Genomic DNA, 19,807 nt, shown 5'->3' with positions numbered 1-19,807 from the left:
GGAACCAAAATATTAAGGAGAGGTAGAATCAATCTTTTCACCATTCACCATTTGTGCTGAAACTTGTGTATAAAATTGTTCTACCTGCTTGCAAATATCTGCTAAAACCCTAAGGAAACCGTCTGCAATTGAGTCAAACTTAACTTTGGGATTTAGAATCTGTTGGTTAAGAAAAAAAAAAAAGGATAGCAGAAGTGATCCAACTTCGTGGTCGTCAGATAGCGACTAGGGATTTTTAAATTGATAGGATGGGTAAGCACTGACACGATGCCAAGAAAGTTTTTCTGTGATATTTTATTTAGCATAATGTGAATATATATACAACATATTAGAGTACACCTAAATTACAGCCTAAATACAATAAAAAGTATATAAATTAAAAAATATACAAGGTGCCGAGTGACTTAGTCTAAGTGTAGAGGCAAGTTAGATAGAGTTATAGAAGATTGAACATGTGTACACGAGTTGTGTGGACAAATAAACTTAAATTTCGTAATAGATTTTTGTATAAAAAAAAAAGCTTACCAAGGAAAAGTGTTTTTATCCTAAAAACTAAGAAATCTACGGAGCAATAATGGTTCTCTTTGTTTGTTTTTCATCTTTTTCGTTCATACTGTATAGTCCTTTGTGGTATAATTATCCCTCAACGTTTTTTATTTTCCTCAAACACCGAAGACAAGATTATCTGATTCTAAACCCCAAATTTGTTCCCAAAAACTTTGAATGTGACTAGAACTCCACTATGCCATGTTTCCATATTTATATTAAGCGTCTGCAAGATGGATGATTAATTTGAAACCATTTTAAAGGTTCTGAGTTATAATTGAAACATGATTCAACACCTATTCTGAATGAAGTATACACTACACCCGCGCGTAATTCGTGTAATGGATTCATGGTCACTGCAAAGGTATATATGTAGCTACAACGAGTAGTTACGGTCACAGGCACAGCAACACATTTGGTTTTTCGTACGCCTTCTGATCGTCGGCCTGGGGCGAAGTGGTAGGTAACTAGGAATTTGGTTTTCTATTATTAATTTCTAGGGTTCAATTTCTTCTTCCTCTTCTTTGTTCCTTCGACACGATTAAACCACCTTTTCATGGTTAGACGCTATTACCGATCACCAAGCCCCACTTACACAATTTTCATGCTCAGAGCTCAAATTTGGTCGCGCTCTTGTCAGATGGAACCGGTTCCTTCTTCAATTCCAGATTTTGTTGATTCTAGACAAGGAAACGACACTGGTGATGCTGCAGAAGCGGAGGGCTTTATGCATCGTGTTGACGAGATCTCAGTTCAGATAGATAAGGTGAGGCCCTCAGTTGAGATTGATAAGAAGTTTTTTTTTTTCCAGGGCTTTTTCTGTATCCATGTCATATGCACTCGTTGTCTATCGTCTTTGACATCCAACCTTGAATAATAAAAAGTGCATTAGCTTTAGAAAAGAAAATACTGGACAGGAGAAGATAAGACCTCAAAATAGAGCATCGTAGGCACTGAAATATACAGTAGAGTTGATAATGTATTTAGTTGTTTTTAATAACCAAGGTAATATGGGTCTCACTGATCACAATATCAGTCACAAAAAGCTCATCGGAAGTTTCATTTATACATATATTTTTTTATAACATATCATCCTCGTTAAAATACTCCAAAGAAAAGCAATCTGGGCTATGTGATGTAAGTAGGCTTTTAACTTTTATTTTGTTAGTTAATTGGCATCAGTTTTTACTTTTTATCTTTAACTTATGGTAACTGATGTTGTTTAATCCTCCCTCCTTTAGCCATCAGCTATTATATATATATGAGGAGGGGAGTTGCTAATTTTACGCATACTTTTTAAATCGTTTAAAAAACTGCTTCAGGCTTATACTCCTCCTGCATTGTGTGTCTTACCAATGCAAAGAGAATCTGATCTCGCATCTTTAAAAATTGTCCGCTTCAAACGTACCTTAATATTGAATAAATTTGTTTATCTTAATTCTTATTTCTTAGGCATGCACATCAACCTTATATAATTTTGCCAACCTTTTCTACTCGGATAATTTATTAGCTCTGAGCAAATCTTGCAGCTTGAGAAGCGAGTGATTGAAATTGAACAATTCTATTTGGCTAGAGGTGATGCCCAGCAGAATATTTCAAAAGCTAGTTCAACTTTGAAGGATAAGGACAAGGAAAAACATATAACCAGTATCAGGAAGCAACAGCAAGACTCCTCACGCAGGGAAGGAGCGGCTGCAAAGAGAATGCAAGAGCTTATGCGTCAGTTTGCTACAATTTTCCGTCAGGTGAGTTTAAGTTTTTTTTTCTTCTCTTTATGGTTCTTGGGTTGGGCTGCAATCTGAACTTCAATGATTGTTTTATTATGGAGGGAAAAGATACCAAATGATTAAAAGCAGGCTTCTTCGTCATAAAGAGCCTGATTTGCAATGTAGTTTTACTTACCATGGTCGGTAGGTGGATTTTTAAATTTTTTTTAAATCTATAAATTTATAAATTTTACTTTTTTTCCTGATGTAAAACTATGAATGCCAATGCCTTGAGTTTTTACTTTCTTAAAATGTATTTTAAATTTGCATCCCCTCCTCCTCCTGATTAGAAACTAGCTTTCATCAAGGAAGTGAATGTACAGAAGGACGTGCCTGAAAAATATAACGGCACATGTACAAAGGAGCAAAGCAGAAAGAAAAGAAAAAGAAAAGAATAAAGAATGCATAAATATACAAGAAAGTTAAGTTACAGAGATCGCTCCAATTGGTTACAATAAAAAGAAAGAATAATTACAAAATGTTCCGCACAAGAACACACAGAGAGCGATTGAAATGCATTGTATTTCAAGCCTAATCCCAACCCCTAAAGATTCTTTTATTATGAACATCTCCTGTCATGACCCCATGAATTTTGGTAGGAGCCAAATTAACTCCAAACATTTCCAAGAAATTGCTAGCTAGTTTCATTGCAAAGTAGCAACCATTTTTTCTTTCTTGTATACCAATGCAAAGTGGCAACTGCAAAGCACATGTTCGAGATCCTTCTTAGACCTCTTTTACATCTCACCTTATTAGGGACCTATAACCACGGATAAGAGGTTTGAAATAAGTCCATAACGTTTAACATCAGCAAAGAAGCAATCCAAGCACAAAACTTCGCTTTCTTCGGAATTTAGCATTCTAGATCAAGGAAAAGAAACAAAAAATAGAGATGAAGCAGATTGAGTTGAGATAATACAAAAATGGAAATTTACTGAAGAACATGCTTGAAGTGAATAATTATAGAGGTGTATGAAAAGAACTTGAAAGGAAATTACTATTGATCTAGAAATCATATAAAAATGAATAATGAGCCGTGTTTACCATGAACAACTTAATGAAATGTTCAAGGAGGGGATGCAACAGGAGATGTTTTTCTATGGACTTCTAAATATAGCTTTAGAGTCCATAATCATGATCAACTGACCTTCGTATTTCCTTGTGATTATCCAATGTCTCAAAGCATTTGTCTCAAAATGTAAGTGTGACAACCTTGTGGCTAGGAGAGTTAAGTCCCTTCGTGCCATATTCTCTATGCCTAACCTCCTATTTCTCTAGATGACATCCCTCTTTATACACTAATCTTTCCATGATAAGCATCTTACAATTTACTTTTTAAACGAAAGACAGAAATGTATAGGGATTCACCTGATTGAAGTCATCCTCTCTCCCTTAGAAAGGAAAGACTTCTCCTTGGTCCACTGCCCATTTCTCCATGTTTTTTTTTTTTTTTAAACGAAAGACAATAAATATATAGGGATTCACCTGAAGTCAACTTGACTAAAGTCATCCTCCCTCCCTTAGAAAAGAAATACTTCTCCTAGGTCCACTGCCCCTTTCTCGATGTCCATTTCCACAAGTCTACAAAAAACATCTAAGATCACTACAAAAGGGAGAATCTCCTTGTCTAAGCCCTTTAGAGGCAGAGGTCTTTTCTCTCTTGTCTTCTATAGAAGAAAATGTAAAATATATGCAAGAAATCCAAGATCTTCATTTGCCGAGCAAACCTATTTCCAAAGCATTTTATCTAACAATTTCCAATTCGCATGAGCGCAAACCTTCTAAAAAATCAATTTTAAAAATAATATCCTTTTTACTTGTCGTACACTCATTTGTCTCATTTCCTCTGAGCACTTTTTCTAAAATGTCTCTTAGTCACAGAAGCTTCCTAATTTACCAGAATTGTAGAAGAAAAAACCGTTCATCCTTCCAGTCAACATCATGGCAAAAATCTTGTACAAGCTGGCGACTTGGTTGATATGTTTAAAACTCTTCACCCTTTGAGCATAATTCTTTTCTCCTTGGGCAACAAATAAACGTGAGTTTTATTCATGACGTAGTCAATGAAGCCTCTCTCCTCAAACTCCTAGAGAAATAAAGAAAATTGAAGATTTTTTTTAATAGGATGATTGTAGAACATTTGTTTCTTGATTTTCACTCTTCACCACCATCATTGTATAAAACAAAACAACAAAAAGAGGTTTGAGTGTGGATTCTTGCTTTGGATTGCTTTGCAGGTGTAAATATGCCAAGCATTTATGACCACATTAGGAATACTTTCCTTGGCAGAGTTGAAGAAGATGCCTTTAAGGAGTCGCACTTTAATTCTCCTTTGCCCTCATTTTTTCAAACCTGATGCTTAAATGCATAACTCCCCGTCTAGTTAGCTATTCCTCCATACATTCCTTTTAGCTCTGCATATTTTCCCTTATTCTAACAAGAGGGGAATATTGTCGCTTAGGTAGAATGTACAAGAGACTTCTGGCTGTTTGACATCAAATCATTAAGCATCTACTTGCTTGGATACGGTTTTTGCCTGTCTAAGGGTTAAAATCTGCAATTGTCTTTCATCATATCTGGGGGATAATTCTTAGTTCTTTTGTTTTACATTAACTCTTCAAGTGTCAATAATTTTGCTTAACTTGTTAATTTACAGATCAGTCAACACAAGTGGGCATGGCCCTTTTTGGACCCTGTCGATGTTGAAGGTCTTGGCTTACATGACTATTACGAGGTACAATATCCTTTCCTTAATGTACTGATGCTTATAATATGGAGCTGGACCTGAATTTGTTTCATTACTGAATTTTGATGGAATAGACTATTTTTGTATTCAATGAATTAAAGGTAAGAATTATATAGCTCTCTTATGATGGAGAAAGACCCATGCAAAAAGGAAAGAGGAATAAAAATAAAAATAAACTATAAACTAATTTAAGTATTTACAAGTAATATTTACTAATAATACACCAACACTTATAATGCATCAACACAATAAGCTTGTTTAAATATATTTTTCATCGTTAGCTTGTCAATCATTCTATCAAATTGTACTTTTGGCAGTCCTTTAGTCAAAACAGCAACAATCTGCTCTGTTGTTGGGAGATAAGGGAATACACAAACCACAACCATGCCAATTTTCTCCTTTATGAAGTATTTGTTGTTGATATAGCTTAGATAGGGAAAAGACGGGAGGGTAGGGCTGAACTTTGAAATCCGGGGGCTTTGTTCCCGAAACTCCCTTCCACCTCCCCGTCACTTACTCGTCTTGTGTGACTTTCGTATGTTTTCTCTTATTATGTTAAATGGAATTATGGGCGAAATTATTAGGAGATAACAAATACTTAGTGTCAATTTTCTCCTTTATGAAGTGTTTGTCAACTTAAAAAATATTTTGTTCTATCATGTTGACCTGGATTACTGGCTATGGAGATGACAACCTTGTTGTTGCAACCCATATGGGTGCTTTCTGAAAAACTCTAAAATTTTCAAGTAGCCTTTTTATCCAACCTTCAGAAATACCGTGCCTAGCCCTGAATACGACTTCGACGCTGTTTTTGACCACTACATTTGTGTTTTGCTTTACCAAGTAACCAAGTTACCTCCAATGGTGAAACAATTGCTAGGAGTAGACCTTCTATCTATTGTATGAACTTCAACTTGTAAATGATTGTACTTTTAAACAATATATATTTTTAACTTCTGATATCATTAGATTCTATAGGAAGCTTCAAAGTGAATTGGTCCTAGCGATGGCATGAATTGACTTGCTCACAACAATAGTAATATTTGAACATGTGTGAGACAAATAGATGAGTTTTTTCATAATTTTTTTATATCATTTTTTTTTTTCCTCGAGTAGACTTATTTCTCCAAGTAAATCAATGATATATTTTCTTTGATTCACAAAATACTGTTGGATCTTGCAAGCCCCATTCTTAGAAAGTATGTTAGTGTTCCTAGGTCCTTGATTTGAAACTCACTTGCAAGCTTCTTCTTGGCTCCAATTCTACTTTCTTCTTGGCTCCAATTCTACTTTCTTCTTGGCACCAATTCTACTTTGTCATCGCATATAAGAAGAATGTCATGTACATAAACAATAAAAAATGTTGTTTTGTTATTAGTAGAATGATTATCAAACCATACTCTTGGAGATTGTTTGAGCGTATACAGAGACTTCTTTACTTGGCACGCTCTGCCTTTTTCAAGATTAATTTAAAAACTTGATGGTAAGCTCATGAACACTTCCTCAAGTTTTCCATTAAGAAAATTATTTCTATACCAAGGTCGTGAAGTGACCCATCTAAATTTTTGCTAGAGATAAAAATACTTTTTGCAATAGTTTCCTAATAATCAATCCTATAGGTAGGATGCACACCAAAATAGAAAAAAAAAAAAAAAAGATAAAACAATTCAAACTGAATCAAATTTTGAGTTTATGCAGTTTGCAGTTTGGTTTGGGTCATTTGGGTTTTTTTAAATCGAAATATGTGGTTTGGTTTTAGTTTTGGTTTTGGTTTTGGGCTCTGAAATCAAACCCAAAACCACTGAACCGCATGCATATACTGTAATATTATATATTTCTGTTGCCTGCCTTCCCTAGTGACATCCACAAGGCCCCAGCCCAAGCTGAATTCCCAACCTAGTCTTGGATATATAATACTATAATACTATATATAATCACATCCCTGCCTCCATGTGATTCTGCTTTGCATTTCCTTAGAAGCTCAGATGGCCGGCAGCTGGATTTGAAATTTGAAAGCTATTTTATTTTTAATTTTTAAATTAAAATGTATCTTTAAACATTTTCAACCTTTAAATTGCAAAATCAAACCATTGGTTTTTGTTGTAAGTTCAAATTAGCTTGCTGTTTTTCTTGTTTATTTTTATAGAATTACATGTTCTTTTTATAGGGAAAGAATAAATTTAAATGTATCTTTAAGGTTTATAGTAAAAGAAAATTCAATTAGGAACCAAGACCAGATAGTTGATCCTTCACAGGGTCAAGTTGGGACTTCGATGAATGAAACTTAAAAACTCAGATATCCCTCTTTTACTTGTACTTCAACTATTCAAAATACTTCGCCAATTATGTTTGATCTTGATGTTTCCATGGCCATTAAAAAAGGTACTGGAAGTTGTACTAAATATCCCATTCCAAACTATGTGTCAGATCAAATTTGTTAAATAGTTATAATGCTCATGCTTCTTAGATTCTGCTCGCAACTCTACAGGTCTCTCATCATCTTTGCTGCCATGTACAGATGGTTGACGATTGCCGTGCAAATTATGCTTCATTGCTTATTATACCTGCAGTATTAGTTTTAAAATATTATTGTGAGAAGAGAGCATAGAGATGAGGGAGGAGATTGGTTTCACTGGCGTTGTTTCCATCTCTACTTTATTGTGTGCTTTCTGTACTCTTCGTTAACCATCTTTTGAGTTGGTGACCACATCTGTACGCATATAATGGAGCAGTAATTTGTCCCTGCTTCTTAGTTTTTTGCATTGCAATTATTGGTTATGCTGCAGATGCTGCTGTTAGTTGGGTAGGTAGGATGGTTGCTTGCATCTAAATGACGTCCTCGGTTCGGCAATACTAGAGGCACTTGTTTATGACTATTATTGGATTAGATATGCTAGTTTTAAATTTTTTCACTTTGTGTGGAATGTGGCATCTACCTTTCTTTATTCATCTTTGTTGATGGTATCTTTACTGCATGCTCCTTCAATTGCTACTGGTTTAGGTTATTGACAAACCAATGGATTTTAGTACAATTAAAAACAAAATGGAAGCCAAAGATGGTTCTGGGTACAAGAATGTCCGTGAAATATATGCTGATGTGAGATTGGTTTTTAAGAATGCAATGAGATATAACGATGAAAAGAACGATGTTCATGTGATGGCAAAAACCTTGCTGGAAAAATTTGAAGAGAAGTGGCTGCAGCTTTTGCCCAAAGTTGCCGAGGAGGTAATATTTACCCTATCTATGGCTGCTTTTAACCTACATGCTTTAATGACTTGTGTGTTTTCCACTAGCCTGAGTTTTGAACATTAAACGTGGTTTCCATCAAAGAAAATGTTCATGCTTTTCCAGGAAAAAAGAAAAGTGGAGGAGGAAGTCGAGTTTCAGTTTGATATGCAGCATGCCCAGGAGGCAACTTACGCTAACATGGCAAGAGATATAAGCAATGAGGTTAGGAATTATTCAGTTTATTCATTCATTTATTTTTTTTAGGGTAAATGACTTTTTAATTATTAGGATTTATTGGTATCTACGTATAAAAAGTGATAGGTTAGCTTTTTAAAGTTTTCAAACATTGTTGAAAAAACAACTAAAAATATGAACCAGAAACACCAAACCAAAATGGGGACTCCATTGATCTCTTCTCTAGATCCTCATCACAAGTTCTTTCTTTTCAATTCTGTTTTTTTAGGTCTCATTTATCTTGGATAGTGTCTCTAAAAAAATATGGAGTTAAGTAGTTGTTGCATGGGGAAGCTCTTCTCTATCCTTTTTTCGAATAATGAGTTTTTCACGGTAAAAGAAAAGTCTGAAGCTGCCTATTTTCCATCTTTATTTGTCTCAGGCAACTCTTTGGCTTGAAAAGGCTGTAGACACGCCAAATGTTCACTTTCTTAGACACGCCAAAGGTGATTTTGGGATTAGCAGATTAGTAACAAGTGAAATCTTTATGGTTGGGTTCTTGAACGCAACCCCATCAATACTTAGGGCAAGAGGAATGTTGTAATGGTTCCCGTTGGTAAATAAAAGAGGTTGGCGTGTTTATTGGGAGATGATTCATACTGCCTTATGTAAGAGTTCTTTAGGCAGGATTGTGCTGCACGAAGTTTTGGATTGAAGACCAACAATTGACTAGTTAGGAAGAGGAAGTTTTCTTTGGAGACCATTATACCAAGGATTTTTCAGGGAACACTGTCATTTGATGACTTTCCAAATTCTATTGATCTAAAAAGAATATTGTAGGTGATAAAAGACGAAGGATTTTCTATGATACAAGAGTAAGAATTACAAATGAATTTAATCTCTCATCAGTTTCAAGGAATTATTAGACTTCAGAAGGAGATACCATGGTTAATTTAAATGTCGATATGAATGTTCCTCTGGTTGATAATGAGTTTTTGACTCACAGTTCTGCTTACGTCCAAGGGTCGACTCTATTCTCAGATGGGAAGACAAAAATTATGAGAGAAGGGGAAAAGTTGGCTAATGATTCTCTCTCCGATTTCCAATGGGAAAAAAATTAATCCAGACAGAGAATGTTGCATTAATTGAAGTCTGCTTGGAAAGGAAACTTTGCGCCCGCCTATTGATGTCCCAACTGCCGTTAACTTTTCTCATAAATCAAAGGAGGCTTTATCTGATGTAGGACCCACGTTTAAGGCAACGGTTGAAGAGTTTTCCTCGGTTTTTGACACTTGAGAAAATCAGAGCATTAAGGAAGTAAAAGACCGTTTTATTAATGCATATTCGGAATTTTATACTAGGAAAGTCTTCAAGCCTTTTGCATCTCAAGGTCCCTGATCTATCCTCATTTAATGATGATGTTATTGAAGAATCATGCTCCAACCTTTTGATTCAATCAACTGATGATACAAACTCTAAGGCCTCAACTCAGTTTTTAGAAGCCAATCAGTTAATATTAGCCCTGCAGGATCTCATTTTGTTATTGAAGAATCATGCTCCAAATTTTTTATTCAATCAACTGTTTATACAAGCTCTATGGCCTCAACTCAGCTTTTAGAAGCCAATCAGTGTAATATTAGCCTTGCAGGATCTCATTTTGTTATTGAATAATCATGCTCCAAATTTTTTATTCAATCAACTTTGGTACAAGCTCTGCCTCAACTCAGTTTTTAGAAGCCAATCAGTGTATTATTAGCGTTGCAGGATCTCATTTTGTTCATGTTTTACTAAATCCATAGGAAGGCAATGACTCATTTCAGAAAAACTCTTCCCTTGGCTTTATTGACTTTGATGAAGAATCTGTAGTCAGTTTTAAGTTGTGTAGAGATTGATCTACAACATTTTGATAATCCGTTGGATGATACGGTCATTTTGATAATGTATTGCCGGTGGGGTTCTTGGTAGTTGAAGCAATTATTTCTAATTTGCTGTAGGCAGTGGTGTTAAGAGTCCTTTATTTGCATGACTTATTAATGGATCAATTAAGGCCGGCCTTTTGAATTTTTCAAGCATCCAACCACCTTTTGATGGTTTCTCTGTAAAAGTTGAAGTGTTTTTGAAGATTCCTTTGATTTCTTTTCTTCGGGCACTTCTTTTATGAAATCTCTCAAGAAGGTATCCTATGCTGATCTAAGGAGCACGTTGTTATCTTCATCATTCTCATTAATATTGCTAGTTTCATTACTATGCCTAGTTTAGAAGATTCTGCATTGATGGTTTTATTTTTGGAAGTGATTTTTGATTCCTTAATTAACAGCACCAAGTCAATTTGTTTTGGCATTAGTTTCAAGCTCTTTGAGTTTCAAGTTTGGTCCTTGGTTGGAATTCTCTCTCCTCTTTGCAGCTCCCTTCGCAATATTTATGCAGTTTGTCTCTTGGAGGGATCTTTTTGTCTCTTGGAGTTTTGTAGCAGTGTTCCATTCTCAGATAATTTTTGAAGTCTTTTTCTCTCGTGGCTGCTTTGAATTGCCCATTTGCTATCATACTTTCCTATGGGTATTCTTTATCTTAGCTTTTATTTGTTTTCTCTTTCCAAGGCATAGTTCCTGTGTATTTTCTTTTTTGGAGCCTGTATCTTGAGCATTAGTCTCTTTTTCACTTTTTCAATGAAAAGTTATGTTTTTTTTTTTTTACTTAGATTTTTTTAGTTCATAACTTGAGGATGTAGTCGACTGAGGTGGAGGATCTTCTTCGTAATTCTTTTGTGAAAACTGTCACCTGCCGCTTGTCATGGTTTGCTAGCTTTTGTGCTTTTGTTTGGGGTTTTTTTTAGGGAGAAAGTAATAAAAGTTTTAGAGGGATCGAGATACCTTGAGGTGAGAGAGTAATGCTCATACAATCTCACACGGCAGAGAGAGAGACAAATAACAAAAGAAAAAAAGCCACACCACAAAACTGATAAAATCTAAGAAAAACTAACCCCAAAAAGGAAGCAAGAGAAACGGATTCAAAATAGACTAGCTCGTGGAGAAACATGCTTGCTAAGATACTTTAAAGCCAAAGCAAACTCCACATAAACTGAACCAAAGAATGCTTGATGAAGAGCCCACGCTCCACCAAGCAAAAGAGAACTGAACCAATATAAAACAAACTTCAAAGGGAAAACCTTAGAAAAGTTCCGACTATGACTGCTTCAATTGCCAAACCCCGAGAGATTTTTGATATTTACATCGTGAGAAAATGTCAAAATCTTCAACGACCAATGGAACCTTAAGACAAAACCAAACACCTCAACTATTAAAGGTTCCATACTCCACCCGGCAAAAACCTAAACTCGGGTCAACCAGGCTAGAGTGGCAACACCAAAAACTGCTGCCACAACGAGGACCGTTGAAAACCCCGCCAATAGACTGCTGCAATCACCAAAAGCTCAAGAGCCCACAAAGATGAAAAAGATCCTTCAACATGGCAAGGAGATACCAAATCCGAAACTACAAAAACAACCACTGAAGCGAATGAAATCTATCTTGCAATAGTTGGAGAGCAAGGAGGGATTTCTCAATAAAGGAAGAAAACTTCTCAAATCATGAAAGGCTATCGGAGGAGTGATCTTTCTCAATATCCTTAAAATCATCATTACTGATTTTCTTTGCACCAGGACTGACTTAATCACGAAAAAGAGAGCCAACATCATCAAGAAAATCATCCTCAGGGGGAGGGATCACCTCTGCTTCAATGGGATTTAGATGATCTTCTAAATCTAAATTACACATGCTGATATTTTGATCTTCATACACCAAAAGGATAAAACGGAGACAAAAAAAAAGAGGATTTTTTTTTATTAAATTTGAATCCGGAGATTAAAAGCCAACCTTATCCTTATTAGGTCGTAAATCCTTTTCTCTCTCTAAGGAACCCAAAAGACTTGGGAGTATCCACCACGATGGTGGTCAAACCATTTCTTTCAACTTCGGGATCCCAAATTGCAAATATCTTATTTACTTTCAATAATAGAAACTTCAAAATAAACTTAGGAATATCTACCACGATTTCCTCAAAAGGACTTCAGTTTGAAAAATAAAAATACCAATTTTTCATCAGCTTGTTTGTGATATTCTGTGTCCTTATTTGATGCTCTGAATTAATTATTGTACAATTGTTTCCAGATTTCTGAGGCCGATATGAACTTGAAGGGTCTCAGGGAAATGGTTATCCAGAGATGCAGGTTTGTGATTGTAAAATATGTCTATATGTGGCATAAATTTACGAAAGATTTAGTGGGTTTGTTGTGGATGCAAAAATTATCAAGTGGCATGGGGAGGTATTTGGATAGTATTTCTTGCTAATGACTGGAAAGAAGATCAGTATCATTGCCCTCAAAATAAACAATATAGAGGGGTGGTGTTTGCTTAGCTCATTTGAGATCGTTGTGTGAGGTTTGTTTTTGGGGTATTCATGGGTTTCGTTAAATGTTGTCTTGGTCCCAACTTAAATGAACCTGGCTTGGTAATGGAGCCAACACAACTATATTTGCGACTTGCAATAGGCCTTATCACTGAAATTATCTTTTTTGGTGGGATGATCACTTTAGAAAGAAAGACTGTCCATCTTTATTTAATATCAAGACAAATATGATTGGGCTGAGGAGTTTTCATAAAACTCTGTAGCTGATTTAAAATTTTTGATCTATCCAATCCAAACTATTTAGGTTGGGTTGGATTATAAATCCGTATGTTTAGAGTAGAGCTTTGGTGGTTACTGTTGATAATTTCCTCTCGCGCACAGACTGGCTTAACAATTAGATCGAGGATTTGGACCTCATACCTCTTGGTCAAGGGTTATGATGAGACTAGTTGAACCAGGATAATGGAGATTAAATGTAGATTAATTATTGTTATTATGTTTAGATTTATATTCATGCGGATGCCTTATTTTCATAGTTGATTTCATTAATAAAATGTTTTGTAGAGAAAAATTGTATGAACAATTTTTTATCCTATTCATTCTGAATGTTATGAGTGTTGGATAAGATTTAAATCTTCTTTTTTAGCGTCCATGGGCATGTTAAAACAACTGTTGCCACTTAGTACTCTTTCTTGTGTGGGAACAATGTCTCTTAGGAAAATGTCCACCGAAGAGAAGAGAAAACTTGGAATAGCTCTCACCCGATTGTCGCCTGAAGATCTCACGAAGGCCCTAGAAATAGTTGCCGAGAACAATCCAAACTTTCAAGCAACTGCTCAGGAAGTGGACCTTGACATTGATGCTCAGGTCATGATCTCTCTATGTTTTTTTTATGTTTCCTTCATTTCAATTCTATGATGTTATTTATACTGTTAGATAGGAAATGTTGGGCACGTTGCTCATTTTTGGTCGTGCTACTAGTCATCGGCATTTATAGCATGATCATCTACCCATGCTGAAGATAGGCACAGAAGTTTTTAGTACCTCATTGTTTATGACTTTCTGATAAATTTTGGAGGGTTACTTATAAAAGTAAATTTAAATTACAAGCTTAGACCAAAATTTTTAGGTTTGTTTCCATCAACTTTTCAAATTTTAAGTTTCTCAACTTTTAATTTTGTATTAATATGAAAACTTTAAAAGTGTCTTAATAAGTTTTTCAACTTTTAATTTTGTATTAATATACACGAACTCTTAAGTTAAATGACCTAACTTATCGTTTAACGTATTAGTTGAAGGACTAAACTTGTAGTTTGACTTGAAACTTATTAAGAACCCTTTTGGCATAACATACTACTATTACTTGCATTTAGATCTATGTTGCCAAAATTAGTGTCACATGCCGGTCAATTCACGACTTGTGAACAATAAGAAGAAAGTAGGCTATGACGAAAAAGCATATTCTAGACTCTTTGCTATATCGCTATTCCGCCCGGAACAAAAGGATCAAACCCTTCGACACTGGTTTTTCCTAAAATAATGTCTTTCCTAGTAATCTTTTCATTTTCTTCCAAGGTTTATGAAGTACTAATCTATTCATTTTCTTCCAAGGTTTAGTGTAGTACTTCATTTTTAGATTTTGGGGAGTACTTCATTCTGATAATATTTTGATGACTAGTAATCTATTCATTTTCTTCCAATGTTGGTGTGATAAATATTTTCATTCTTTTGGTTCAGAATGAGTACACATTGTGGCGGTTAAAAGTTTTTGTTAAAGATGCACTTGCTATAAAAAGCAAGAGTGCTGTAGCCATCGACTCCATCGACAATGATAACATTGATGATAACAAGAAGAATAACTCGAAAGGGAGAAGAGAAATTTGTGATGCCGTTGTCAAATCTGCTATAAAAAGGACAAAAAAAGTTGTCTAATATGTATTCGACTATTGTTGGCACTAATGGCGTTCTTTGCATCCAGTCATCAGTTTGTAATTAGAGTGAGAAAGATGAAGCTACTTGCACCAGGTGGCTATTTCCATCTGCCTATTGAATACGTTATGTGTGTGTGTGTGTGTATGTATAAAGCTTCCTATTGAATATGCCCTTATAAACGCTCTTCTTAAATAGTTGAAATTTTTACAATTGCCCCAAATGAGCATCTTGATTCTTATCTCTAAGATAGAGTGCAGAGGGCTCCGAAATTCACAGGAAACTAGTTGAAACTGATTAAAGAAAAGGAAGTCTACTATGAATGTTCAAATTGGATAAGGACTTGATTTGTAGAGAAAATTGATTCGACTTGAAGATCTGACCACCCGGAAAGGTACCCACAAGGCAGCGACAATTTAACAAAGCCCGCTTGAAAAAGAAATTGATGCAACGGTCTTGAATCCACCTATCTTGAACCCACCTATCTTGAACCCAACACAGTTTACTCATTACAAGTTGTAGTAGTTGGTTCGTTGCATCTATTGAAGAACACACTTATCTTGAATCCAACACAGACATCCGTTCTTGTTTTGATGTGCTGATCAGCATTATTTTCTTGTCGTTATTGTTTAGATCATTTTGATTGTTTGAAGTCACTCTTCAATTCTTCTTTGACGTTTGCTTGTTGGGTAGCTCTTGATTGGCTGTGTTTTGTTTTATTGCCATGAAATGCTGTCTGCTACATTGAAGTGAGGCAGCATGCAGTGCCTCGCATAGTGAAACAAAGCTTCATGTCAACCGCTCCCACAATCATCACCACTTTGACACACACACACACACATATATATTTATATATAACCGAAAATGAAATGTGGAAAAAGAAAACGAGAAAAAGAAAAGGACAAACTTTCATCGGCATGCCATCTTCGATCACAACAACCCCACTTAGCATCATATAACCGGTGAACTAGAGGCTAAGTTTGCAGCTCATGTAGAATAGAACTGAATCTTCAATCTATCATTGGCTATGGCGTTGATATTTGAGTATAGGCAAATAGTTGAGGTCAATGCATGTGGAAGGTATTTGGTTGGTGGGCTTGTGCAAGCATTTGAAGCACTTCTCTCATTGTTGGCCGCTCCACGCTATGTTCTTGGACGCATAACATAGCAACAAAAAACATCTGCTTTGCTTCATCTATAGGTATGTTACTCAACCTTTGATCCAATATCTTAACAACTCCTTCTTTAGTAGAGTTGGTTTGGATCTTAGTCCATTGGACGATGTCCAAACCATCTTCCCCAAAATTGCCCACGGGCTTTCGCCCTGTTATAAGCTCCAGCAACACTACACCGAAACTATAAACATCACTTTTTTCATCCACTTTTAACGTGTATGCATATTCTGTTGCAAAAAAGATTAGTTGTTAGTTGTTAGTTTGAAAATTCACAAGGAGAAAACAAATTTAGAGCTTGAGCTTGATTGGAAAACTCAATGGATGTACAGCAATATAGGTTATAGAATTTGATTGGTGTAAGGAGGAGGAATGGGCAATACTATAAAAACAGTGTTAATCTTAATTAACATGGGAAAATGAAAGGGAAAGGGGAAAGGGAAAAGGAATGTGATGGTATAAATGTGTGTTGTTTGTGGGCGCTCCATGTTTTTAGGGTCAGAAGAAAAGGAGGAGGTATAGTTTGGAGTTTGGTGATTGGGAAAATTTTGTGTTGTAGTGAAAAAGGATTTTGTGTTGTAGTGAAAAAGGAGGCGTGGATTGGCGAGGCTGGGGAAATGAGAGGTGGGGCTATGATTTCAAGATGACCAAAAGCTCATGTCTCCAGTTAATATACAGTAGAGCACAAGAAAGAAAAAGGGTAAAGCCCAAATTTCCTTTGTGTTAGTGGATTCCTTCTCCCCCTTGCCTTTGTTGGAATTGGAATCCTCACCACTATTTTCTCTTTATTTGGGAAAAGGAAAAGGAAAAGGCAAAGGCAAAGGCAAAGGCAAATTCCTCTCCACTTTTCTCCCTTTAGTTTGTTTTATATTTCGCCTGTGGGGTTCGGGAACCGACAATGGAATTAAAAGAGCACCCAGTGGCAGTGGCAGTGGCAGTGGCAGTAGCACTGGGGAGACTCAGTTCACCGACCCCGACCCCGACCCCGACCCAGCAGGAATAACGTACAAAGAAACAGGCAGCAGGCCCAGGCACTCACTCTATTCGATTCAGACCGCCAGTTGTAGCGTTGCACTTCAAACTTTTAAGATAAGTGGGTGATGAATGAATCTGATCAAGCCGAGCTTAAGCCCAAATGAACAAAATAACAAACATGAAACAAGACACATACCTGGAGCAATATACCCGTAAGAACCGGCTATGACAGACATGCACTCCGATGTTCCGTTGTCTTGCAAGAACTTGGCCAACCCGAAGTCCGCTACATGAGCCTCGTAATCTGAGTTGAGCAGAATGTTGTTGGACTTGACGTCTCTATGAATTATTAGGGGGGAACAATCATGGTGCAAATAGCAAAGCCCTTTGGCCGCTTCTATAGCTATCTTCAGCCTGGTTCCCCATTTTAGGCAACCACCCCTCTTTTCATGGAGAACTTCTCCTAAACTTCCATTGGGCATGTACTCGTAAACCAGCAGATTGGTCTGCTTATTGGAGCAAAATGCAAGCAATCTCACGATGTTCCTATGACGGATTTTGCCCAGCGTCTGTATCTCCGCCGACAGACCGTTGTCATGGGAGGATCCCTTGTTTATGGCCAACAGTTTTTTTATGGCTACTTGTTCTCCACTTGGCATGACTCCTTTGTACACAATTCCAGCTCCACCTTTTCCAATTATGTTGTTCTCTTTTACGCACTCTATGATGTCCTTGCTTCCAAATTCCAGCTTCTGGAATGCTGCTAGCTTCCACGAACTTGATTTCTTCTTGGCCTTCCTTGTCTGAATAATTGCCAGAGCTGCAAATATTACTGAACACATCAATAGTCCCAAAGCAAACACAAGCTTATATTTCCCAACAGTTTTGGAATTGGCGGGCGTTGAGGTTTGAGATTTAGAGGTTGACACGTTGCAGGGATTCAACGCAGATCCACACAGTTGAGGGTTGCCCTCGAAGGATGTGGAATTGAAGAGTAGAAACTGACCAGTTTCGGGAATAGGACCAGACAAGTCATTGTGGGAAAAGTCCGCACAAGTCAAGCTCTTTATGGACCCAATTTCCTTCGGAAGGCTCTGGTTCAGACGGTTCCAAGACAGGTTCAGATAATTCAAGATGCGAATCTGTGAGATTTGAACTGGGATTGGAGAGGTTAGGTGATTAAGGCTCAAATCCAGGTAAGTGAGGGAGACACAAGCACCCAGTTCAGGTGGGATTGTACCGGAGAAGTTGTTGCTGTTCATGTCTAGCTTGAGAAGATTTCGCAGTTTGCCTATTTGAGAAGGAATGTCCCCGGAGAAACGGTTTCCACGCAGAAGCAGAATCTGCAAGTTTGTGAAGTTTCCGACGGAGGTGGGAAGGGATCCAGAAAAGCGATTGTTGGCAAGGTTTAGCTGGGCGAGTTTAGATGGGAGTGGACGCATTCGCATATCTTGTGGAAGGGGTCCACTCAGGTAGTTGTTCTGCAATTCCACGAGGGAGAGCTGTGGCAAGTAAAGCAGCCCCTCTGGGATTGGCCCCGTCAAATAATTCTGGCCCATCCGAACTCTCACAAGCGTCTGGCATCGTCCTAGATCACGTGGCAGAGGCCCAAACAGAAAATTGTTCAGTAAAATCAAGATCTTCAGCCTTCCTCCCAAGCACAGACGCTCCGGGACCAGTCCTGTGAGCTTGTTGGTGGACAAGTCAAGCTCCGTCAGTCTCCCATTCTCACCAAGCTTTGATGGAATGGCTCCAGTGAAGTTATTTTGCCACACCTTCAGAACCTCCAACTTGGGAAGATCGGCTAGAGCCTCAGGAATCTCTCCATGAAACTTGTTGATGAATAAGTTCAAGAGCAAAAGCTGGCGGAGGTTTGCAAATTCAAGGGGGACCTCTCCAGTTAGTTCGTTGTTGGAGAGGTCAAGCGAAACCAAGCTGCTCAAGTTGCCCAACTGAGGAGGAATAGAACCAGTGAGCTGATTTGTCTGCAAGAACAGAGTGTCTAACTTGTTGAGGTTCCCCAACTCGAGTGGGATTGGACCCCGTAAACTACAACTGGCAAGGTCGAGATGATTCAAATTCACAAGCTTTCCGAGTTCTGAGGGTATTCCACCCTCAAACTCATTGAAGTATCCCAAATAAAGCCGCTGTAGGTTGGTTAGATTGCCGAGCTCAGTGGGAATGGGACCGCCCAGGTCATTGCCGCCAAGCGACAGGTAAGTGAGCTTCCCCATCGCACCATAGCTTCGGGGGATTCCACCGCTAAAGAAATTTCCGCCAAGATTTAAATGCTTTAAACTGGGAAGTTGAGGGACGGCCGTAGGGAGCGACCCATTGAAGTTGTTATTGTAAGCATCAAATACCTGCAGCAGTTTGAGTTGAGAGTAGTCCCAGTGGAGTTGTCCGCGGAGCTGATTGTTGGAGATGTTGAGAAAGCGAAGGTTGGTTAGGTTGTGAATTAGAGGGGGGAAGGTCCCGGAGAGGTTGGAATTGGAAATGTCCAGCGACACTAGCGATGTGTTCATGTGGTCGCATTGAATTCCAGTCCAAGAGCAGAGGGAAGAGTAATTTGAAGCATTCCAGTCCAGGAGCAAGGGAGTGGGTTGATCGAAACACTGTTTGATGGAAACCAGAAGAGAAGCTTGTGCCTTGAGGGATAGAGAGTGAGAGAAGGCACAAGGAAGGAGGAGCAACGCAAGTGTAAGCGTCAGAGGGGTGAGAAGGAACCTCAAATGGGAAGCTGCAGCAGCCATGGGGGGGGAGGGTGTGGTAGTGACTTCAATCACTCACAGTCTGTAGTTTCTATTCCAGCTTCTGGAGGCAAGCTGCTCACATTCAGAGAGAGAGAGAGAGAGGGGGGGGGGGG

The 19,807-nt window shown here is 37.6% G+C and overlaps 2 protein-coding genes across 7 annotated transcripts; one reads left to right on the top strand and one right to left on the bottom strand.

Moving 5' to 3' along the window:
- Positions 1-735: 735 nt before the first annotated feature.
- LOC111433659 (transcription factor GTE1-like) lies at positions 736-14,980 on the top strand. Of its 6 annotated transcripts, none has more exons than XM_023070780.1 (9): positions 736-1,005; positions 1,187-1,312; positions 2,076-2,291; positions 4,969-5,046; positions 8,060-8,284; positions 8,411-8,509; positions 12,628-12,686; positions 13,582-13,732; positions 14,603-14,980. In XM_023070780.1, exons 2-9 carry the CDS (start codon positions 1,187-1,189, stop codon positions 14,795-14,797), a joined length of 1,149 nt encoding a protein of 382 aa, XP_022926548.1. In that variant the 5' UTR covers positions 736-1,005; the 3' UTR covers positions 14,798-14,980. The 6 variants fall into 6 exon arrangements, with proteins under 6 accessions (XP_022926548.1, XP_022926547.1, XP_022926546.1 ...); XM_023070779.1 differs by having other exon boundaries at positions 736-1,009; positions 1,159-1,312; XM_023070778.1 differs by having other exon boundaries at positions 738-1,005; positions 1,159-1,312.
- Positions 14,981-15,141: 161 nt separating this feature from the next.
- LOC111433655 (leucine-rich repeat receptor-like serine/threonine-protein kinase BAM3) lies at positions 15,142-19,789 on the bottom strand. Its single transcript, XM_023070772.1, has 2 exons — positions 17,138-19,789; positions 15,142-16,196 (listed from the first exon to the last, which is right to left on the bottom strand). Exons 1-2 carry the CDS (start codon positions 19,692-19,694, stop codon positions 15,859-15,861), a joined length of 2,895 nt encoding a protein of 964 aa, XP_022926540.1. The 5' UTR covers positions 19,695-19,789; the 3' UTR covers positions 15,142-15,858.
- Between the last annotated feature and the right edge of the window lie 18 nt (positions 19,790-19,807).

The sequence above is a fragment of the Cucurbita moschata genome, unplaced genomic scaffold (assembly GCF_002738365.1).
Source record: "Cucurbita moschata cultivar Rifu unplaced genomic scaffold, Cmos_1.0 Cmo_Scf00043, whole genome shotgun sequence".
Taxonomy (NCBI): domain Eukaryota; kingdom Viridiplantae; phylum Streptophyta; class Magnoliopsida; order Cucurbitales; family Cucurbitaceae; genus Cucurbita; species Cucurbita moschata.
The sequence above is the reverse complement of the archived record's forward strand: the minus strand, read 5'-3'. Positions and strand labels throughout refer to the sequence as shown.